Source organism: Dermacentor variabilis, chromosome 6, assembly GCF_050947875.1.
Source record: "Dermacentor variabilis isolate Ectoservices chromosome 6, ASM5094787v1, whole genome shotgun sequence".
In the NCBI taxonomy this organism is placed as follows: Eukaryota; Metazoa; Arthropoda; class Arachnida; order Ixodida; family Ixodidae; genus Dermacentor; species Dermacentor variabilis.
The window spans coordinates 71502055-71526717 of NC_134573.1; the positions used below are offsets into that span (position 1 = coordinate 71502055).

Sequence of the window (24663 nt, forward strand, 5' to 3'; positions counted from 1 at the left end):
TAGAGGAGGCATACGTGAATATCTTGCGAAATATCTACAACGAGTCCACAGCTACCTTGGTTCTCCACAAGAGTAGAAAACTACGTACGAAGAAAGCGACCAGGCAGAGAGACACAATTGCTACATTGTTATTCACTGCATGCTTAGAAGTATTCAAGCTATAAGGCTGAGATAAGGATCAACGGCCAATGTCTCAACAACCTTCGGCTTACAGAAGACATTGTCCTGTTCAGGAACACTGTGGACGTATTGCAACAAACGATTGAGGACCTTAACAGATAAAGTGTAAGAGTGGGGTTGAAGATTAATATGCAAAAACCAAACGTAATGTTGAATAGTCTGGCTCGGGAACAAAATGTCATGACCGCCAGTCAACCTCTAGAGTCTATGCAGAAGCACGTTCATCTAGGTCGATTGCTCACAGGGACGCTGATCATGAGAAGACACTTTATAGAAGAATAAAAATGGGTTGGAGTGCATACGGCAGGCGTCAACAAACCTTGACTCGAAGCTTACCACTGTTGTTGAAAAGTGTATAATAATTGCCTTGTACTGGCACTAACATATGGGAAGAAACTGGGACGTTAACACAGAATCTCGAGAACAAGGGCTGTGAAAAGAGCGATAGAACGAAAAATGTTAGACGTAACGTTAAGAGGCAGGAAGAGAGCGGTGTGGATCAGGGAGCAAATGGAGATAGCCAATATTCTAGTTTACATAAAGAGAAAAGAAAATTTGCTGAGCAGCCCATGTAATACCAAAGGTAGATAACTGGTGGACAATTAACGTTACAGAATGAGTGCCAAGGAAAGGCAAGCGCAGTCGTGGATGGCCGAAAATTAGGTGGGGTTACGAAATCAGTAAACTTGAAGGTGATAGTTGGACTCAGCTACCGCAAGACAGGGTAATTGGAGATCGCCTTCATCCTGCAGGGGACACAAAAATAGGTTGGCGATGATGATAATTATTACAGTTGTTATACGTCTCGGCGATTGTGGTGTGACCGGAGACTGTCCATGCGCGCGTGTATAATTAAGGAACACGTACTAATGTCCCGTTAAAGTGGCTCCTTTCCACTCTTCGTATGCGTCACTGCACTACAGGACTGATATGTGGCGAAGCTGCTTTACGGTAACTAAACCATATGCAATGGCTATTAGTCTGCCTCATGGGCACTCCTTAAAGCATGTCTCGATCTGAATAGAACAGAGTTCGGTCTACGCTGTTTAAACACAAATGGCTTGAATTTAAATCTGACTTGGACTAGCTACTGGCGCATAATGACAGTTACGACGTCACAGTACTGGATCACGCGTTTCTTTCTCCCTTATTTTGCCGTGGGCTTGGGGTCGTTATTCGGTAAGTTCATGACTGTGCCCATACAATCGAGAAGGCTCAGAGGAATTCGGGAGACTCCCGTACCAATAGGAGAGTTGGCAAGTATGCTCTACCCAATTTGTTTTCGCATTGCTCGAAAACATTTGTCGTTGTTTCATTTCTGATAATTTGCAGTATATGTTGTATAACAGACAGGGAACGGTAGCCACACTTTAACAGTCGGTCGTTACGAAGTGTGTCTTTACTTTCATATATTTCAAAATATGTAACAATTCTTTTATTGTTAATGCGTAATAATTAAGTTAGTATTAGACACTTTGGAATATATGTTCCGCCCTAGCTAGAAAGAAACACGATTGCGCGTAAGGACGTTAAGTGTGAAGCATTTATTCACCCAATTCCCATAAATTCTAACTTGTGCTTTGGGCTCGCATAATCTTTGCACTCACATTTAAAGAATTTCAATCAGGCAACTCTTTACAGTGAAGCTGGTTATGGCTAGGCTTCCCTGAAATTTTCATCTGTGCGAGCAAAAACAATCATCATCAGTGGCGTGAGCCACTGATGATGACGTGCGGCGTTCGTCGTCGTCGGCGGCTTCTACAGCTGGCTCCGATGGCGCTAACTATGCCAGCGTTCCCATACTGCCCCTCCCTCTGCGAATGCGCTGATGGAACAGGCCCACTGCCAATCGACGGGGTGATTTAGGCCTCAAATTCTTTGTTTCAATATATAGCGTAATGAAAACACGAATGTGTATAACGAGTGTGCTTAACGAATGTATAAAGCGACTGAACGCGAATGAACGCGAATGTATGAAAATAAATGTGTGTGCGTACCTTTCGTCGCGATGACCAACGGTCAAGACAATAAATGTGTTTTTCACAAGTGGCTTTCACAAGTTTTCCAGTTTGCTTACAGGAAACCAGAAGGGTCAGGACTAAAGGCGCTAGCATGCGCCTGACTGAGGCCCTGACCCCTGTACAATCTGCGTTCACGCGAAGTAATCAGGACAGCGCAAGAATGAGGAGAAAAAGAAAAAGAAGAGGGGGGGTTCGTACCTTTGTTCAAAATTCTGTGTCTCCTTTTTGTCATTTGCTGAACAGCTTCGCTAGTCATTCACACACTGGAATGCTTCATGATTTTTTTCTAAGACTAGCTTTCGGCAACGCTGCGGACGTGTAGAATAGGCGCAAAGATTGCTTTTTATTGTGCAAAATTGAAACTGCGCCTAGGAAACTCGCATAAAAATGTTGAGTTTGTTGAAGCAATAAAATAGAGTATAGGCATTAACATATCTCACACCCTGTATATAAGCGCGATTACCATAACTTCGCCGTATGGGCTCGTGCACTCCTGCATGCTCTTCGTAGTAGCTGTGTTAAACATTGCCGATAGGCAATGTTTAACAACAGCTACAACGAAAGTGAAACAACGAAATAACGTATTAATCACAAGTTCGGAAGAGTGTCTGGATTTTTTAGATTCTTTCATGCACTATTATTTCCCGTTCAGATCCCTTCCAGCAAAATGTTTTTTTTTTAAATTGCAGTAAACTGTACTAAGTTTGTCTAAGAACTGATAAATGGCTGAAGTGTATCACTTCGCCAGTCCTCGTCTGAAATTCACTTAATTTATATCTGTGGAGAAGCCGGCGGCATATTGTGCTTGTTGCCAGCATTTTCAATCAATCAATCAATCAATCAATCAATCAATCAATCAATCAATCAATCAATCAATCAATCAATCAATCAATCAATCAATCAATCAATCAATTGATTGATTGATTGATTATCCACATACTTAATAATGAGGTTATTATATAATGAGTTCATTTTCTCGAGCGCGGAGTGAACTCTCTGCCTTTCTTTGAATAGATATTGTCACTTTCTTTTATCGGGTTCCGCGTTCAGGAATTACAGAACTAGAAAAAAGATAAGTTTATTGCTACGCACAAGGATTGCTTCATAACGGAAATTATAAGACGACTCGATGCACGGAACGCCTTATCAGAACACTCATGCAGATCTCGCACGGTTAAGCGCTCAGATCTGAGCGCGTTTCGAGATATTCGAGTGTTCCTCCTGCATTTTAATTTATCGGGAAAATTGTGATCCTAATTTTACAATAAGTATACCCGTTTCTAGGTGTGTTACTTTAAATGCCTAATGCAAGGAGGCAAACTCAACCATTCTGGCGGGCGAGCCTCCAGGATACAGCGGAAGTAGCTACATAAAGTAATCAATTTATACTTCTGCGCAAGTAATCATAATATTCGCTTCTTACTTTCGCCATCAGTATGCCTGCAAGCACTGGCGCATTTTTCTCAAATTGCTTGACGGGCAGCAATGATTTATCTCTAATTCCTGACAATGAAAGAAAACGCAGCTTACGGATAACCGATCGCCGCCACTCTTCGCAAGCAATAGGTTGCTAACAGAGGGGACCAAGCAGATAACGTCGCTTTAGATAGGTTTATCGGCTCGTGCTTCCCCAACGTCATTTGCGGCACTAGCGTCATCAGGGTGGAATGCCTCATTTCGCATAAAGAATTGCACCCAAGAAGGCGGACCGCGTGTAACCGTGTAGGTGCGTGCTGTGCTAGGTCGGCGACCGCGGTTGCTTTTCACGTTTCGGCTGCTGCTGTGGTGGATACACAAATCTAGGCAACGGACCACGCATCGGACGCTAACATTGCACACAGGATACTAGGTATGGATCTCTTCCATTTGAATTATGACTTTTTCCTCGCCACGTGCCGACATTTGACGGAACTACGTGGTTGCCGAATTTGAGACGTGAGCTCTATGGAGTGGAACCCGCGGGAAACTGCCAGGAAATTATCGAGGCAGCAATTTCGAACCTTTCTCGATAACTTCGTTAGCAGTTTTTTAAAGCTACTAATTTTTCGGCTCTTCTCTCACTTTGAATAGACGGCTGCCTCGCCGAGTAAACAGAGCAGATCCAGTTAATGCATTGTAATCAAAGCTGGTCACTTGGTGGGCCGATCGTGATGTCAGCGCATGATATGTCTTTCTCTATCTGGTTTTAATTTGTTCGCAACGTGGGCCGATTCTATACACAATGCGACGTGAAGCACCTACATGTCTGATATAGTGTTATCCAATACATCTAAGTGATACGGTGTCCCATCAGCACACATGAAAGGCCCTACAAATAAGCTATCGCTTGACTTTGACAATGATCCCGGATGGTTTCCGGACAATTTTTCTTTCGTAATCTTCTAATGAAAACGCTCATGTTCGTATCTCGTTCTGTTCACTTTGCTGCATCATGTGCTGCGGAAAGGCGTCTGCCGTCATACCTAGCCTTATTAATACCGTCATACCTAGCCTTATTCCGAAGAGTGGACAAAGAGATTGCTCTATTTCGAGACGCCACAATAATTACGATGAGGCGAGGCTCAGCATTGCGAGTCCACTTTAAGTACGAAAAGAAAATGTCCTCCTATAAGTGTTTGTCAATCTCCATGTGCTAAGCGTCATTATTTTTAACGTACGAAAAGTGTGCAGCAGTTAGTACAACTAAACTAGTTTAAAGGAACGAATGTGAAATTGCTCAGCGATTAGCTGCGTTGCCGAACTTGTGGAGTACAAGTGGAGGGAGCGTTTTCTTTCCAGTTGGTCTTGTCGCACCCATAAGGACCCAAAATAAATACTTCGGTGCATTTCTCCCTCCCTACTCCACGGCGGAGAAAACTGTAGCAAACCAGCAACGAGGTGAAATAAGTGCTACTCAAAGCTACTTGGAGCTTACGTGTACACCTAATAACAGTTGCACAGATCTGTGGATAATTTTTAATCATTATTATATTTTTTTCATTTGCCCAGGCCTGTATCCCGAAGAGGCGTTGTCTAATAAAGCCTGCTTTTAGACGCGAACGCCCCAAGTCCTATAGAGGCCACACTGCAGCAATCGCTGCTTAATTGATAACGCAAGAACCGGCGACAGTCAACAGTGTTTGTGAAAGGATATACCGAAAAAAAAATGATCCGTTTTTACACTTTCTGAGCCAAGTGCCGTTTCAGTCTTGAAGGATACAGCTGCGGTTATCGGTTGCTTACCGTATGTAGCAGACGCGTCTGTTATACAGTGCCTTCCCAAGTTTGTGGCCTCTGTCCTTGAACCAATGAATGGGATGGATTCTGGGAGCGTTGACTGTTGTGTTTTGGTCGTGGTCTACTCTTTGACCACAGCTCAACTCGAGGAAAACTTCTGCGGGAATTGCGAGATTTTAACGAGATTGTGTAATGTGATAGAGGAAATGGAACTAGAGCGTAGGATAGAAAAAACTCTTGGCACCGTATACGGATCTGATTAATAGTTCCTCCGCTGATACGTACGCAGTGTTTTTCAAGCTAGCGTTTTCTTCTTATTCAAAACAATTTTTTTAATAGATTGAATGGCTAGAGGTGTATCGGTCTGCATGGTAACAGTGAAATCACTCATTTCGACCCCGATTGCTTGCACGTGAGAAATGTGTACCGAGATCCCACGTGTTAGGCTTCGCAAAAAACATGGACGTTGTTTTAATTGAATAATCGTCGTCCCGATGAAGCTGTGACAATATGATTGACTCGACACGTCATGACGTGAGGTTAGAAACTGCGCATCGATAAAACAATCCCTTTCGCCGAAACTGTCCGGTGGAATGGGTTAATCGCTAAATAAAATAAATGTTTGTTCCTCGCCCAAAGTTGCGTAGTAGAATAGTTACATTTTTTGCCCAAAACACGGGCAGCAATACGAAACAGCCTCGCGTTTCTACTCAAGTGAATATTGTGCGTTTGTACATTAACATCATCCTTTTTGTTTTGCGCGCAGAAGAGAGTACTGATTTCGACGGCCTGTGATTTACTACGCTGTTGTTTTCCTTTTGTGCACTCAGGCTCACTTCAACCTGAGCCTCTTGCGCATGTGCCTTCATCCACACACTTCTACACCATTCGCCTCGTTTTCGAATGCATCGGTACAGCATGCATCGAATGCATCGGTACAGTTCCAACTCTCAGGCCAGAAGTTGGGCCTCTCCCGACCGAACCATCAAGCCCTCAGCTCACCATGCGCTCACAGCCTGAGTTTTTGGCGAAGTGTGAGACACGTGACTCTGGATTGAGAACTGTCTCTATGGCGGAGAGTAGAAAAAAAAGCTCTGTATGACAGTGAAGGAAGCAGAGTCCTTAGACGATTGGAATTGACGATGATGATCGTTAACCATTCGGTATGAGCTAGAAAAAAAAGCCAACATATTGTTACGTAGGAAGACGCAGACGAAAAGCTATGTACAAGTATATTTACAAGAAAATGCGCTGCGCTTGGCCAAGAGGCAACAGCCCGCGCTAGCTTCTAATCGTCGTCGTCGTCTTCTTACTGCTCGGCTCTTCGTCATTGGAAATACTATCCCGTAGCACTACCCCCGGCGGCAAAAGCGCCGTCCCGGAGCGACTAAAGGCCGGACACTGAAGCAGTGTAGTAGGTCGTGAGCCTACTGACGTGCACGACATCACTAGATGCCAGAGTAGATGATGAGGTTGAGCTCACAGGAGCAATTTCGTACGTCACAGGCGTCACCGGGCGCAGCACGCGGTAGGGCCCTGTGTATCGCGAAAGGAGCTTTTCTGAAAGTCCGACGTGACGAGAGGGTGACCACAGGAGCACGAGTGCACCAGGCGAAAACTGTACGTCACGGTGGCGGGCGTTGTACTGACGCTGCTGCGTGGTTTGCGAGTCCGTCAGTCGAACACGGGCAAGCTGGCGTGCATGGTCGGCGAGGGCGATGGCGTCGCGCGCATACTCGGTTGTTGATATCGCAGCAGGAGCAAGTACCGTGTCAAGGGGCAAGGTCGGTTCGCGACCGTAGAGTAGATAAAGTGGAGAAAATCCGGCGGTGTCGTGCCGGGAAGAATTATAAGCAAATGTGACGTAAGGAAGGGCAACGTCCCAGTCGTGGTGGTCCTTCGAAACGTACTTGGACAGCATGTCGGTAAGAGTACGGTTTAACTGCTCTGTCAGGCCATTGATTTGAGGATGGTATGAGGTAGTCAGCTTGTGTTGAATAGAGCAAAAACGCACAATGTCGGCGATAACTTTCGAGAGGAAGTTACGACCACGGTCAGTAAGCAGCTGTCGCGGGGCGCCATGCACTAATGCCAAGCAAGAGTAAGTCCGCGACGTCAGTGGCGCCACTGGTAGGGAGAGCCCGCGTGATAGCGTACCGGGTGGCGTGATCAGTTGCGACAGCTACCCATTTGTTCCCAGAGGATGACGTGGGAAAGGGACCGAGTAGGTCTAATCCAACATGAATGAACGGTTCCACAGGGACGGTGATCGGCTGGAGATGACCGGAAGGTAGCACCTGAGGTGTTTTCCGACGCTGGCAGGGATCACAGGCAGCAACAGAAGCGGCGGCGGACGCGGTCGTACGTGCGGGTTACCCCAAGATGTCCTGCAGTGGGTGCGTCATGCATCTCAAAGAGCACAGTCTGTCGTATATGTTTTGGCACGACAAGAAGAAGATCAGGGCCATCAGGGAGGAAGTTCCTTCGGTACAGAATGCCGCCCTGGAGGACATATCGGTGAACGGATGCGTCGGTAGGTGTAGAGCGCAGACGCTCGATGAGTACTCGCAGCGAAAGGTCTCGGTACTGCTCATCGGCGATGTTAGCGAAGGCAGACACAGAGAAAATGCCGTTGGCGGTACTACTGTCGGCGTCGTCAGGCTCGTCTACCGGGTAGCGAGACAGGCAGTCAGCGTCCTTGTGTAGTCGGCCAGATTTGTAGGTGACAGTATATGAATATTCTTGGAGGCGTAAGGCCCAGCGACCAAGTCTTCCTGTAGGATCTTTCAGTGAGCATAACCAGCAAAGCGCGTGATGGTCTGTGATAACGGAAAAGGGTCGGCCATATAAGTATGGGCGGAACTTCGTAACCGCCCAAATTAGGGCCAGACACTCACGCTCAGTGATGGAATAGTCACGCTCCGCGGGCGAGAGGAGCCTGCTGGCGTAAGCGATGACACGGTCTTGGCCACGCTGGCGTTGTGCCAGTACTGCGCCAATTCCGTGGTCGCTGGCATCAGTACGGACTTCGGTAGGCGCAGAAGGATCGAAATGGGCCAGAACGGGAGGCGTTGTGAGAAGGCCGATTAGAAGCGAGAATGCAGAGGCCTCGTTATCGCCCCACTGGAAAGGGGCGTCTTTTTTCAAAAGCTCGGTTAGTTGTCGTGCTATGGCCGCGAAATTTTTCACGAAACGGCGGAAGTACGAGCAAAGGCCGATAAAGCTGCGCACATCCTTCACACACTTTGGAACAAGGAAGTGCGTAACAGCATGAATCTTGCCTGGGTCCGGTTGCACTCCGTTCGCGTCAACGAGATGTCCAAGGACGGTAATCTGGCGACGGCCGAGTTGGCACTTCGATACGTTGAGTTGCAGACCGGCTTGCCGAAAAACGTCCATGACTGCTGAGAGGCGCTCGAGGTGCGTAGCGAATGTTGGGGAGAATACTATAACGTCGTCCAAGTAGCACAGGCACGTGGACCATTTGAAACCGTGAAGAAGGGAGTCCATCACGCGTTCAAAAGTGGCAGGAACGTTACATAGACCGAACGGCATCACTTTGAATTGATAAAGACCATCGGGTGTTACAAAGGCAGTCTTCTCGCGGTCGAGATCGTCCACCGCAATCTGCCAATAGCCGGAGCGAAGGTCAATAGAGGAGAAAAAGCGAGTACCGTGGAGGCAGTCAAGGGCGTCATCAATCCGAGGTAGGGGATACACGTCCTTTTTGGTAACCCTGTTAAAATGCCGATAATCCATGCAAAAGCGCCATGAGCCATCCCTCTTTTTTACCAGCACAACAGGTGACGCCCACGGACTACATGACGGTTCAATAATGTTCTTGGCAAGCATTTTGCGAACTTCAGTGTGAATAACTTGACGCTCAACCGGTGATACTCGATAGGGGCGGCGATGAATAGGAGGGGCATCGCCGGTATTAATGCGATGTTTAACAGCTGTAGTTTGAGCCAAAGGACGACTGTTCAAGTCAAAAATATCGTGGTAGGAAAACAGAACGCGGTAGAGCTCACGGGCGTGCTCGGACGGCATATCGGACGCAATCATTTTCTCTAAGTCGGCGAAGGTGCAAGTTGCCGACTGCGATGGTAGAGGAGGATCGGCTGAATTGTCGTCTATTGCAATAGATTCTACTGAGTGATCCTCGAATGGGGGGGGGGGGAGTAAAGCTGGGCCAGAGACATCCCGCGTGGCAGCACTTGTGTCATCAAGCCAAAATTGACCACTGCCAGGCAGACGCAATTCGCCGTAATAGATAAAACTGTGTGAGGTACTGTGATCCCGTGTGTAATTAGGACGTCTTGCATAGGAGCCGCGATGTAGTGACCGTCGGGGACTGGTGGGGATGACACCAAGTCAACGTAAGTCAGTGCCGAAGGTGGCAAGCGAACGAAGTCGACGGAACTGAGGCGAGTAGGGTGTTGTTCAGCGGGATCCAGAACAGGCAGGTCGAGGCGGAGAGTACTGGCGGAGCAATCGATGAGAGCAGAATGTGCGGAGAGGAAGTCTAGGCCGAGGATGATGTCGTGGGGACAGTGGGCGATGACTGTGAATAGCACGATTGTTGAGCGATCGGCGAAGCAGACGCGGGCGGTACACATACCAATTACGGGGGCTGTTCCGCCATCGGCGACACGGACAACAGGCGTCGTGGCGGGCGTGATAATTTTCTTGAACTGGTTACGAAGGTCAGAACTCATTACGGACAACTGCGCTCCAGTGTCTATGAATGCAGATACAGAAACACCGTCGACTTGCACGTCAAGACGGTTCAGATGAGTGGGCAACGTCAGTAGAGGATTTGGCGGCGTAGAGAGCCATCCAGCGTCACCTCGAGGCGCTGCATCGTCTAGTTTTCCGGCTGGGTGCGGTGTCCGAAGGGAGTCGGCGAATAGGAGCGACGGGGCTGGGGAGAGCGAGATTGTCGTCGTTTGGGCGAAGGCGAACGACAATAGGAGCGGTTCGGTGCAGGAGAATCAGCGGCGGCGTTATCGGAGCGTGCGGCATAGGGACGAGACGGGCCACCTGGGGGGCGAGAGTAGGCAGTATAAGTAGGCCGGGTCGGGGAACTCCAGCGACTTCGACAGTGCCGAGAAATGTGCCCGATTCGATGGCAGTGGAAACGAATAGGCTTGTCGTCAGCAGTGCGCCATTCAGATGGGTTGCGGAAAACTGGAGGGTAAGAAGATGCGGGACGGGGCGGAATCGAAGAAGCCGGGCGGGTATCAGGACGATGGGCCGAGCAGATGGTGTGAAGATCCATGTTTTCGAACTCTTGGCGGACAACTGCCTGGATCAGTGAGACCGTGACTGCAGATGTGTTGGTGGGACTGGAGTCGAAGGCAGCCGGATAGGCGGCCTCGATCTCACGCCGGACGATCCTGGTAACATCGGCAGTGTTGTTGGGACGAGGAGTGTCGGCACAGGAAGATGTCGCTGGGGTGTTGGGCAGACGGGCAAAATGCTGGTCAATACGTCGGCTTTTAGCGAGTTCCAGGCGGCGGCACTCTTTTATAACAGCATCCACCGTCGCTACGTTGTTGCAAACGAGCAAGTTGAAGGCGTCATCGGCAATGCCTTTGAGGATGTGGGCAACCTTGTCGGACTCATTCATGTGGGTGTCAACTTTGCGGCACAGAGCCAAGACGTCCTGAATGTACGTGACATATGGCTCTGTTGACGTCTGCACATGGCCGGAAAGGGCCTTCTGCGCGGCAAGTTGGTGATCGTAGGGGTTGCGGAACAAGTCTCGAAGCTCTGTCTTAAGTGAATCCCAACTGGTGAGCTCATCTTCGTGCGTGCGATACCAAACTCTAGGTGTGCCACCGAGGTAAAAGACTACGTTGGCGAACATAATAGTAGGGTCCCACCGGTTATTGCGGCTGACGTGTCAGGCTGATCCAGTCATCGACGTCTTCCCCATCTTTGCCCAAGAATACGCCAGGATCACGGGGAGCGGGGAGAGTGATGTAGGTCGTCGAGGTGGCAGCAGGTGTCGGAGCCGGCGGAGTCGGGTTGTCGTCGCCGTGAGCCATGAAGGAAGGCTCGACGTACCGTCCACTGCGAAGCTCCGTGACGAGGTACAGGAAACGTCCACCTCCACCAGATATGTTACGTAGCAAGACGCAAACGAAAAGCGATGTACAAGCATATTTACAAGAAAATACGCTGCGCTTGGCAAAGAGGCAACAGCCCGCGCTAGCTTCTAATCGTCGGGGTCGTCTTCTTACTGCTCGGCTCTTCGTCATTGGAAATACTATCCCGTAGCAATATATAGCACGGGTATACAACTTTTTCCTGATATCGAAAGGAACGTCGTTTCCCGGTGGACGATATCGCGTGCTCTCCATTGTTGTCACACAACGTAGAGCTAAAGCGAGAACGACCTTATGGAAGCTGAAAAGGATATTCTAGGCGTACACGTAGGATACTTCAGAGCTCGTATGCGCAGGTGGCCCCGTACCTGGTATCCACAGCTTGTCATCGACGCAACCCGTCGCGGTAGCTCATTGAATATGTCGCTCCGCTGCTGAGCACGCGGTTGCGGGTTCAGTCCCAGCCGCGACGGCCGCATTGTGTTGAAGCCGAAGTGCAAAACGCCCGTTTACCGTTGCACCGGCAGCGTGTTACAGAGTCCCAGGTCGTCAAAAGTGATTACGAGGCTACAAATACGGTGTGCCTCTTAATCGTGGTTTTGGCACGTAAAAGCTGACAATATTTTTTGTCATCGCAGCAGTGCCCGTTTTAAACGAAACAGCGCAGAAGACGGGACAAGGCAATTGGTAAACAGACATCGAGCGCTGATTGTTGTCCCGTTTTTTTCTTTGCGCTGTTTCGTTCAAAGATGTTGCCTTGCCAACTACCCTGGATTCAGGACGTAGAGCCTGTTCCTTTATCGCGTCGATCGCTGTCATGAGTGGCGCGCACTAGAGAACGACAGCCAAAATGGGAACGCTCTTTCGTAAAAGAAAATATAAAACATGGAAGTTTACATGTATATAGTGGACCGAATGAGAAAGGCGAACCCGAACGCGTAGAATGACATCCAGTGCACGCATGCACGCCTACGAATCGATAAACGCACGCCAAACACAGATGCGCATCAATACATCCGCAAAACACACATGACTCGGCTGCACAAGCAAGGCACATATGGCCATGAATACAAGCGCAAAGCACACATGCATATGTAAAACACAAACTCTTTTTTAAAAACAGACACTCGAACCTCAGAAATACTGTGGAGAGGCTATATCTGACTGCAGTCTTGCGAACAGGGCAGCTGGCATTCGTGGCGTCCGAGTTCCTTTGATCAGGTTTTGTCGACGAGACTTCAAAACTCAGCAAGCCTTGCATTCCACTGCAGCTCTTGGACGCGTCTATGTGCGTGAAGTGCTCGAGCAGCGTCGGCGGCTTATCCGTACTCGGATTGTTTGCGCACAGGCAAGATAGGAGAGTGAGGAGTGCGGGCTAACCAATGTTTCCCGGGCGGTCCTGCCGCATGGAATGCACGCTCGAAGTAATGCCGTTCCCATTAGTGAAGTGTCGGACACAACAAGGCTGTTACATTATACCTTGGCGGCACAACGGCTGAATTGACACAGTAGTTACGTATATGAAAGTAACAGGCTACTGCTTTGAAGGTGAGGAGACAGCCACGTCGGTTGTACCGTCTCTGTTTATTCGAGGGTTTCGAGGCAGAACACACACTGCGATGAGATGAAAACGTTGCCAGGGTTGCAGTGGCACTGTTACTGAAATGGACTCGCGTGCTACATGTTCGCCACGAGGGGATCTAATGGGGCTTCCACAAAGGCGTCAGCTGCCAATTTCAGTTCACGGAGGAGCCGATAGAGATATTCAGATTATTATCACGAGGAGATATAACGCATTTTTTTACAGTGATATGCGAATGGCATGCCTCGTTGTTCAAATAAGGAGCTTGCATGTGTTGGGGTAACAACATTGTTTCGGCATTATGTTGTCTTCAGTGACATGCTTGAGTTGCTAGTGACTCGAAATGTCACGCCATGCAAAATGTAGTAGTAGTCTTCCTTGTACTGTCCACATGTATGCCAGGAGTGGAAACTGAAAAGTGACGAACGTGTGGAATGAATGAATGAATGAATGAATGTGTAGTGTTTCGTGGCGCAAGGGCCAAGTATGGCCAAAGAGCGCCATGACTGATGACAGGAACGTGTGGGGAACCGCTGTTTTCTTAAGAGAATTGGTGCGAATGGAAACGCCTTGTGTGCGTTTGTTTCTACTTGACACACGTCCACTCCAAAGATTACACGAGCAACCCAGCTGTACTTGTTGAGTTCATATAAAACATGCACCTTTGGGGAGCATTTTAGTGCTAATCTACATTGTAGTTTTGTTTCTTTGTAAGGTTACGGCTGTCATTTTCCCTTTTACTGCTGGCTGTGGGACCTCCCGCTTTCTTTCGAGTTTACTTATTATCCTAAATGGTTGCTTACTCAAAAATTCTCCAAATCTAACATCTAGGATATCTTATACAACTATGAAGTGAACAGTATATTCAAATTTTTGGCGAAAATTAGTCTGGTAAGTTGACATGATGATGAAGTCGTGGTCCCCGACCGAGTAAAGTTATAAAAAAGAGATGTATCGGAGCCCGAACGGGCTACTCGGTGACATTCAGAGTGTTACCAAAGCACTCGTAGCATCGCCATGCAGTGAATGACTACAGTGAAATAACTACAGTGAGAGTGTGTCGAATGCGCTTAGGTTGAATTAGGCCTTTCAGCACTCCTCCTAGGAGGAAGGTAGTTCTGTCATCCATCTGTACATCTTTCGTTATATTCACGTGCACCTTCTACGCGTATGGAATCGTACAATGCCAACATGACTGCTTTTGTTTCCAGCGAGCCTCTAATACTTTATTGTCGAATCAATTTGGCGGACAGTGTGATGCCTGCATGACTTGAGGGAAGTGTTGCATTGAATCAACCAACATTTACGTCCTGGTTTGTTTGTTCTTGCTCTCGGTAGTTTTGAACATGGTATCGCTCGTCCATTACGCTTTCCTTTCCTGTAGTTTTTCGGTCACAATCGATTTCAGTCAGCTACTTCGCGAGCTCGTTTTCCTGCAATTTCTTGCGCCCAGGATATAAATGGTGCACCATTTTTTTTTTACTTTGTCGAACTCTGACTGAGGTATCAGTGCGGATTGTGCTGTTTGTATTGAACGTGGGGCGTAGCGATAAACGGGCACCTGGCGACAGTCGTAGGGAGCATTGAGTCGGTGCCTCGACGGATACAAAGCACGAGGTATCGCAACATATTGCTCTCCGATATGACGTCAGCTCACCGACGTGTTTATCAGGGGCAGGCTTTCTTATGCAAATGTATGTGTAGCGTACGGGGTAATTGTCGCGGCGACCCTGCTTGCATGGGGAATTTGGTGGTTTCCAGAACAATGCTCACATCCTGTGCGATTTCTGGGCATCCGTCCGGGTGAGCCTGGCCAAACGCATTCGCCCGTCGGCCTGCGACACTAAAATAATAGCCGGCGGACTTGTCCCACGATCGCAAATACCTACTTTGTTATGAGTACACCGGCTACTCCGTGCCTTCACAATATATGTCACTTCGCCGCGCGGTGTCGTTCCCGTGGCACTTCTCTCTCAAACTGCGCCTGCGCCAGTAGTACCACACTAACGTTTCAGCTCATTGGAATCGCTCCAACTGTCATAGATTTCGTGGTGCAACGGTGCATGGAGAGTTTTGGGGAGGAAGGGGGAGGGGCGCCTTTCCTTTTTTTTCATAGCTGCTCTCTTAATTAAGCTGTAATGAATACGACGATGACGACACAGCACAATGTAATTACGTGCGGTGGAGCTTGTTTACGGGCACATTGTTTACGGCTGCTGCCTTAATTAGGCTGTAATGAGTGCGATAATGCAACACAGCGCAATGTAATTACGTGTGGTAGAGATTGAAATAGGCGTATTCGCTGTGTTCCTCTTTTTTCTTCTGACGTTCTTCTATCTATCTATTCTCACAGACGCAATTACAGCCGGGAACTCCCGTCAGCAACGGGGCGGGGGCCGTCTACATTTCCCGAGCGTATCAGGTGAGACACCTGGTGGCGACAAACGTTGTTGACCACGCGTTCTCTGCTGTGGGCAGTAAGCACAGCTGCGTGCAGTGTTGCAATGGACTGCAGGAATGCGCCTTCTGACGAAGCCCGCGTCGGCTGGGGTGCGTCTGCCGGGAAATTCCAAAATAAGGAGATAGAGCGAGAAAAAAGAAAAGTAGCTCCCAACAGGCGAGAGACTCCGTGGATCTGACATGACCGCTTAGCACAAACGCTGTGCAACTTTCCTGACGAGAGACCACCGTTAATTTCAACCCGAAAAAAAAAAAAGGAATCGCGTCAAGTGCGGTCACAACGCGCCCAACATTGCCAGCCGAACATGGTCGTCGTCACGCTTGCGGTATTTATGTCAAATAAAAATTGCTACGAGACAGCACTCGTGCTTTATTTCCAAATGAGCGAGTCTAAAAAGGCGATCGTAAATTGTGGTTATCTATAATGTATGCCACTTACATTTGCGAACAAGATTAGTAGCTGATTTTTCACGACCTTCTTTATTGCTGCCAGAGCGCTCAGAAAGGGTCGGGGCCGGGCGCGTTTTAGTGTGCAAACGAGAGACAGAGACAACCCTGCAAGGTAGTTAAGGTATCATGCAACAGGCGATGGAAAGGCTGCAATGCGTGTAATACGCAGAACATTAGTGAATAATATCTCGCTTGAGGTACGAGAAACAAATGGAACTAGTATATCCACCTAGTGCGTAGTACAGATAAGAGTCACGGAACTAGTGCGAGGAAGGTGGGATGGAGGCGAAGCTGACTGATAACGAGGAGGGGTGACATAGAAGAATTTACGAGGAAATAAAACATTTTTTATAGCTATTTGAAACGCTTCATTCCCAGAATGCAGCTCAAGAATAGCATACGAGCAAGAATAGAGGGCTTCAAATGTGTGTTCTTTTCTGACTGTTCTTGTTCATGTCGCGCTAAATTTAAGTAACTATAATTTCCGGCATGAGGTGCTTCTGATTCACTCCGAACGGAGGTGATATCACTTCTGCACGGGACACCTATAACATGCAGTGAGCCTATCAGGCCGATGATGACGAATATGTGATATACTGTCATAATGATGCTATATAGTACATGAACGCATTCTCCAATAGAAAACAAAACTGGTAAAGAATATCTGTGTGCTCTCACACTTCTCACACCTACATTTTTGGTACATACTGCCATAAAAACGATAAGGCGAAATATTGCGCACAGTTAAATCTGGCTCAGCGATTTCTCTCGAAATAATAATAAAATCCGAGAAACGCGGAAGATGTCAGACTAAAAAAATCATTCTTGAGCAGGGCTTATGACCTATACAGTATGTGTAGTATTTAATGATATCAGATGCGGGGGGGGGAGGGGGTGAATTCTGGGCCACTGCAGCCTCACTATTGTGCTTAACGAACGTTTGTATAAAACTGCTGCCGATTTGTAAACGCTTCTGAGCTCCTTTGTTGCAGACAGGTTCCGCTAGAGTGGGTAAACCACCTGCTTTCGATACTCGCAACGCGCCTGCTTTAGACGAATTTAGACAGACGGTATTTTAGTACCCTTTTTTCCGTGATTAGCTTGAAGCGCGGGGCACTTAACGTGACAGCTAAGACTGTTTTCATTTCCTCTGCTTCCGTTGCAGCCTGGAGATCACGTGACCAACGGCACTCGAGGAATCTTCACCGTCAGCGGTCAACTGGACCGAGTGAGTGTGTGATTTAAAGTGGAAGCTAGCACTCTTGTGAAACTCTTGTGCAACTCTGTATTGTTGTGCGCACTATACTTCTGCTTGCTCAAACGACTAAGCATCACGAGTCTTCGTTTTATGCACCATAGTGAAGCTCTTGTGTGCCCGAGGGTGGCACCGCAATAGTGCGAGCATCTGCGAGCATGAGTGACGTGAATAAAGAATAAAATAAAGGGTAAGCAATGACTGCACTGCAGAGGAGACGATGCGTGATTTGTCGCATTTTTAGCAGTGCTTGTAGGAGAGAGATTTTAGAGAACACGCACGTCGCGATTTCTCGTCACACAGGATACATTTTAATATATTGTGGTTTATGCTAAGAGGCCAAATAGCTCGAACAGACGACCTATTGGATGCGCAGTGACATCATCCACGGTTACCGTTTTGCGTACACTTGATTTCTTTAAGCCCAATTCGTATTCTCCAGTTTTATTTAATGTTTAGCGGCAGTACGCACTGGTAGTACAATCCGTACTTGAAAAGGACCTCTATTAAAGACGCAAATAGGGAAAAGCAAGCATGAGATAGAAAATGGAGAGCTGAATATTCATTATTGCATACTGTCGTTTTATTTTTCAGCGTTTGCCGCTTTCGCTCTCTCACGTTCGTCTGCGTACTTCGTACAAAACTAATACAAAATGTGCTGCATCGCACACTAAAAGGCAACATGAAAGCAAGTCCTTCGCTCATCGCATAATAAGTCTTTTTGCACTATGTAGTGCGAGCCAGCGCATAATTGTGCAAATGCCTTTAAATTGGACTGAAAATTAGAGTACCTGCTAAGCAATATCCGTCCACAGGTGATTGAGAACAAACAAATAAAAATCACACTTGGAGAAACTCCACCGTCAGACTTCTCCGAGGCTATCGAAGAAAATGAACCGCTTTCGTGTGCACGTCTAAACGCTGAAACAGAAGAGTAAAAAAAGCACAGCGAATGCAGATCTTTTCTTTTGTGGTAGCAGACCTCAGTGTGTGCACAGCTTTCTCTCATAGAGCGCCGCTTCTCCTTTTGTTGCCTGCAACAGCTGCTTCGAGTGTGCAAAAAGCAGGGGGGGGGGGGTAGCGACGTAGTGCTGCACTCGCGAGCTCACTCATAGCGCGCGGCTGACATCAGCAGGAAGCTCGGAGCTCCAAGAGTTTCATTAAGGGCGCTCTGAATAACATGTTGATTTTTCCGCTAGCTGCGCTCTTTTTACATACGTGGCTCTCGTTTTTCAACGCAGGAATCGCAGCGTGTCAGCGGGCCCGCAAAGAGGAAGTGCTGCGGAAAGAAGGCCATGGTCGCGGCAGGCGTCATCGCGACTCTCTTAGTGCTCACTGCAGCGGCCCTGGGTACAGTGTTCGGCCTGGACCTGGTGCCCGTGCGCAGCGATCATCACGCCGAACCTGCGACCGGGCCCGCAGTACTGCCGGGACCGCCGTGCGGCACCGAACAGTGCCAGGCCGTGTCGGACTTGTACAACCGGTCGCTGTCGCCCAAGTACGACGCTTGCCACGACTTCCACAAACACGTGTGCACGCGATGGAAGCTGGCCCCGAGCTCGAGGCTGACCAGCGTGTTCGGTCAGCAGGCTCTGTGGATCAGGAGGTCGGTGATCGGCGCCCTGCGAAACACGTCGGTGCCCATGGACGGCCAGACGGCCGTGCAGAAGGCGGCCGGACTGTTCCAGTCCTGCGTGGATCTCTTCGGCGACGAAGAGCACGCCCCTTCGGGTCAGGACCCCAGCGCGGATATCGTCGGCTTCCTTCGTGGCCGCAATGCGACGTTCGAGGTTCAGTCTGACGTGGACCCGGCGTACGTGATGCTCGATTTCCCGCTCACTTACGGCCTCCCGACGCTGTTCAACCTCAGGGTTGACACTATCCCGGGTAATGCGGAGCGTCTGCACTTAGTTCTCAGCATGCGGCGGTCTCTCTACGACGGGTACCGGGCAAGCGACCAGGCGATTGAACAACACCTCCGGTGGCTCGGGCTCGGCGACGATCTGATCCGCGATCTTGCACCGACGATAGGAACAATCGAGGAATATCTTATAAAGCTCGGAAGGGACGCGTACGAAGACGAGGCGCCGGACGCGAAGGAAAGGCTGGTTTTGCTGCTACGCACAATGGAAAAAGCCATCTTGAGCAAGAAAGGTGACAACTGGAACTACTACATGGGGAACATCACAAGCGCACTTTTACCTGGCGGACATTACGTCGCATTCCAGACACGATACCTGGTAACGTTCCTTGCGAAGGTTTTTCAGAAAATTACAGACCCGAATCACCTTCGCCTCTGGATGAGCTTTGACCTGTCCAGGCAGTTGAGGCAAATGGTGCACGTCAGTCGTTCTGGTTCGTTTCAAATGAGCAGCCCCATTTCTCAGTGGGAAAACCGCTGCCTGAAGCACACGTCGAGAGTGATGCACACGGCGGCTTACGCCGCGTTCTACCACGCGTCGGTGACCACAGACACGGTGTCGAAGGCCGAAGAAATGGTGTCCAGCATCGCGGAGTCACTCAGGTCTCGAATAGCGGAGTCATCGTGGATGGAAGATGGCACGAGGGAGATAGCTGTGAGAAAACTGGTGAAGATGAAGAAGATAGTCGGCTACCCGGAAGGCGCGCAGGACGACGACTCCCTCGATCGCTATTACGAGGCGTACGAGAACGCGGGACGCTCGTTCGTGAGCAACTGGCTTAGCGCCTCACGGTCTACTAGCAGGAAGGCGTTGGAGAGCCTTTCGGAGCGTCCCGCCCCCGTGCGCGTCAACGATGACATGGCCCTGGTGAACGCCAAATATAAGCCGCCTCTCAACACCATGGTTGTGGGCATGGGGCTTTTGCTGCCTCCTTTCTTTGGTACGGTGCCGGCCGTCGACTATGCCTCGGCAGGCCACCTCGCCGCGCACGAGATGATGCACGCGTTCGACGTATCCAACCGGCGTAGAGACGACAACAACGTCGAACGAGACTGGTGGACGCCGGCGTCGAAGGCCGAGTATGACAAGCGCTCCATGTGCATCCGGAACTCCTACATGCCGATGGAGGAGGAGTTCAGCGAGCCGGACGACGTCACAGATTCTGAAATAATGGCGGACTTCATCGGGCTGTCGGGACTCTACGACGCCTACCTCAGGGCAAAGGAGGCGCCTGGCGCTTCGTTGGAGCTGCAGGGACTGCCGGGAGTGACCAGCGACCAGTTGTTCTTCATAGCGTTCTGCTACAAGTGGTGCTCCAATTCTCGCCCTAGCGACCGTTATCCGGACTTCAGCGTAAGGTGTAACATGCCGTTGATGAACATGCCCGAGTTCGCGGCCGCCTTCAACTGCAGTGCCGAGTCTCAAATGAACCCGAAAGAAAAGTGCAGCTTCTGGTGAATTAATCAGTGACTTCGGTGGGAGAAAGGAAATGGGTCGGCGCTGTGTTCTGCAGCTCCAGTAAATGGCACGGCCCAGCGCCATGTGGCGAACATTCGCGTTGTGTGAACGAGTGCGTGCTTTCTTTCCCTGCCATGTTCGCGGACACTACCCGATGACACAACCGTTTTGGTGAGACGCTCAATGACCGACAACTTTTCCAGCCAAACCGTGTTTAGTGCTCACTCGTGCTCTCTTACGTCTGACTTGAACTCAGGTGCTCGTTATACCGCGCCGCTCGCTGCGAGTGGTCTGCATGGTGAAAAAGACACTACCAGATATGGACACGCTATTCGTAACTGTGGTGGCATGGCAGTTCTCGCAGTCTTAGCGACGGACGCACTTTCAGTGTGTTGGGAGGTGTTCTCCTGTACCTGTTGGTTTCGGGCTTCCGAACGTGTATTTACTGTTTTTTACTTGAAAAGCCAGAGAACTCAATTCTGTGGCTGTTCTATCCTGTGTACAAAATATTACCACGTTTTATCATTTGTTTTGACGATGTTTATAATAGTATTCAGTGACTTAGTTGTGACAAGCACACAAGCTGCTTTCGCTTTTTTATGCGAGCGCAATGGGCATTATTTATCGCGTCAGCACTGCTAGTCAGCTGTTCGCGCTTTACGCGCGCATGCTTTAAGTCCAAGGATTCGCCGCTAGGACAAAGAAAGTAAACAAATGGCGCAGCGTCGCTAATATTGGCTATAAATTCAATTCAGGATTGTTCAACATCTGTCAGATGTTTGGAGCACGGACAAAAAGCCTGAGAATTGCTTGACTGGGTCCGGCCACCGCAGCATGACCATGCAGTGGTATCGATTCCACACATGTATAGGAGAGAATCGATATGCGAGAAATGCTGGAAAGCTGCAGAAAACTACAAGACAATTCAAACAAGAGGTGCATATGCGCATTAAGAAAATCCATAATATATTCAGAAGTATTGTGAAAAATTCACTCGATCACGATCGAAACGAATAGAGAAGCACAGCCAGTATTTCAACAAATGATAAAACAATGAAGCAATGAAGACGCAGATATATATTAAGTTTTTTTTTGTCTGGTTGACACAGAAACCTTATAGAGGGCAAAGTGCAAAATAAGAAATGGCGAACCTGCACAACATCTCTCAATGCTATTTATTTCCTCATTGTTTTTAGCTGTGCGATGCCACTGCTTTAATTTTTTGGTCACTGTCGAAGAGCGTGTTGTTATTATTGTCTAGAATTGTTCAGATATATGTAATACATGTAGTGCCATAGGTTACACGGGCATGGCGTGGTAAATGAATGCGACTATCCCATGAGCATCTTTTTCAAAAAGTGATTTTAATTGAATGTGACCAGTTGGCCATAATAGTCTTTGTTGACATAGAAATTATTAGCGGCTGCAAATGTAAATAAGTGTAGCAACGACAGATTGACTGAGCATCTTTTTGGTTATTTCAGAGCATGTATTAAGTATCAAAAAGAAAAGCCGATAAAGAACGACTTTTATCACTTTTAAGATGCTACTTTCGCGAATATCGCTAAGTAACTTGATAGATAAGCTTTGTAGTGCTGTGTACTAGGAGCGCGTTTTAATGCACTGCCAACTGGAGGGCAATCTCTCCACTTCTCTGGCGTAAGGATATCGCGAAACCGCTGCTCAACAGCATGGCTCAGCACGGCTACTCAGCAGACATGACTAGAGCGCTTTTGCGCAATTTAGAGCATTTGTGCAATTCCAACTTACGGTAATGAGTTTAGTCAAGTTGAGATGTTTAACTCGTCAGTCATCATTCTACATTCCCTCATGTGTTTGGGCGCTGATAAATGCGTTGCCCCGAAAATAGGACTGTCCCTTCGGGCTGCGTTCTTTAGCGTAGTCGAGCGGGACTTTCTTTTCGCAACACTGCTATGCACATTGCACAAGTCTCCTAATATTTCTTACGATGCACAGATACTCGGCGTTAGCTCAAACAAGGGAGTACGTGAGTTTTATCCTCAGGGTACTGCAAAGTTTATTCGCTACTCGTCTTCACGTGTGGGCATGGCGGTTGAGCTGTGGGGTTGCGTAATACTGAACCAAAGGCTCCGTGCTTGGGGTGGTAGGGGGGGGGGGGCAATGTACACATTTTCTCTCCCTTTGGTCCACTAAGTAGTTAAAAACTTTTGCAGACTTCAACGCACACGCTCATCAACAACCGACTAAAATCAGAACTTCGCAGAGCAGCGCTGCGTGGTGACGTGGCGATGACGTCGCAGACGCGCAGCCAACGATCGCATGTGTTTGTTTTTGCGTTATATCCGAAAGTGCGGCAAACGTGACGGGGAGATATAGGAGCTCAGTGAGAAGGATGTACAGTCTATATATAGATTTGCTAAACACACACCGGCGAATGTTCGCGACGCAATAGATGGGGTCGCGATGTTTAACTTTCACATTTATTTGCGCAGAGACAAGGTGATACACGAGTGCACAGTTTCAGAACATTGACGGAGTAGCAGTGCATAGGACTCACTAGTCTGAAGGAAAAGGACGGAGTGTTAGCTTTAGATGTGCCGGGCTGCATGACTACAAAATATAAATGTGTGCAGCGATCTGTCTTGGTTATTATTTCTTCATGCACTTGGGGCTAAGCAAACCTGCTCTAAAAAAATTCCCTGGACCTGTTGCTTTTTGTGCACTATAAACTTTGGTTGGTAGTCAGCACTCCATCCGTTCTCTCTTGATTGTGCTGTGCCATGCGCTGTTACTCTATTTAGCTATAGCAAGGAACAACCACCACAGTTTGCACTCTTAACAACATATACAGTATTGAGCAAGGCAGGTAGCTAAATTTGTTCCACGCAAACGTTCAAAAAATGCAAGAAATATTATTCAAGTGTGCTCTTACAACTCGTGTTTGTGTAAGGTGTGGTCTTTTTAGCCCGTGTACATTATTTATGCGCCATACACTGAGCCGGAAGTATTTCTTACAGAAAAAAATCTGTTGAGTGAACTGTGTTGTTTGTATTGATTCAAATGTTTCATTGTTTGACGACGATTTTATCGCGTAGCACTTGTTAACGTGTTGCCTGTGGCATACATGCCGTGAACTGTACATATATTCAAGTGTGGACGAACAAAGACTCAACCTAACCGAAATCTCCATAAAGCGTTCTTTCACCCTACTGTTTATGATGGTGTGATCATTTTCAAAAACACGCCTACTAATCCAGTTAGAGAACCTGTATGCTAGCTCACTCCAATGCATGCACGATGAAGTCTGGTGGACATTTAAACTTCCCTGGGTGGCACGAACAAGAGACATTAGGCAGATAGAAGAATAAAGCGGCATTACATTGAAAACGGTCATTTCCACAGAGTTAGCATTTTTAAAATTTGCGAATTTATTGATCATGTACGAATCAAATTGGCACCCGCACAGGCAATCATTAATTCTGGAGCTTCCCGTGCCAAAACCAAGGTATGATTATGCAGCACGCCGTAGTGGGGGACTCCGGATAATTTAGACCATCTGGGGATCTTTAATGTGCACCCAATGCACGGTACATGAGCGTTCTTGCATTTCGCCCCAGTTGAAATGCAGTCGCCGCGGCTGCGTTGCCCGAGGACACGGGATCGGATCCCGAGTCTTCGGGTGTACCAGCACAACGCCAAAGCCACTAGGCCATCACGACAGGGCAGGCAATTACGATTGTGCTTGATAATCACACATTGTACTTCACACAGAACAAGGTCGGCTATTCGGGCGTTATCAAGTGTACACTCGTTGCCTGTTGCTCGGCCTAATCAGAATAAGGTGTACAATCTGACGGGTAACAAAGAAAATATTCCTTCCTTTATCTTCTGAAACCTCTGTCGGTGTCTTCTCGTTTATTTTAGCGAGCTTACAGTAGTATTCCTCACGGTACCGCGTACCGCATTCAGCACAAACCTGAACGGTTCAATGTGCAGGCGACGCGTGTGGGTGCGAAGAGAGGGT

The 24663-nt window shown here is 48.3% G+C and overlaps 1 protein-coding gene across 5 annotated transcripts in view; it reads left to right on the top strand.

The window, feature by feature from the left end:
* LOC142584853 (neprilysin-1-like) overlaps positions 1–23853 on the top strand; it is a 103781-nt gene extending 79928 nt beyond the window's left edge. Inside the window, exons 1-4 of one of the 5 annotated variants that reach the window (XM_075695159.1) lie at positions 3875–4050; positions 15466–15534; positions 17188–17250; positions 18519–23853. In XM_075695159.1, the coding sequence (XP_075551274.1) occupies positions 18573–20657 (2085 nt within the window). In that variant the 5' untranslated portion in view covers positions 3875–4050; positions 15466–15534; positions 17188–17250; positions 18519–18572 and the 3' untranslated portion in view covers positions 20658–23853. Of the gene's footprint in view, positions 1–3874; positions 4051–15465; positions 15535–17187; positions 17251–18518 lie in introns of those variants that run through there. The other 4 variants (XM_075695156.1, XM_075695160.1, XM_075695157.1 and 1 more) reach the window with 4 other exon arrangements.
* Positions 23854–24663: the final 810 nt, after the last annotated feature.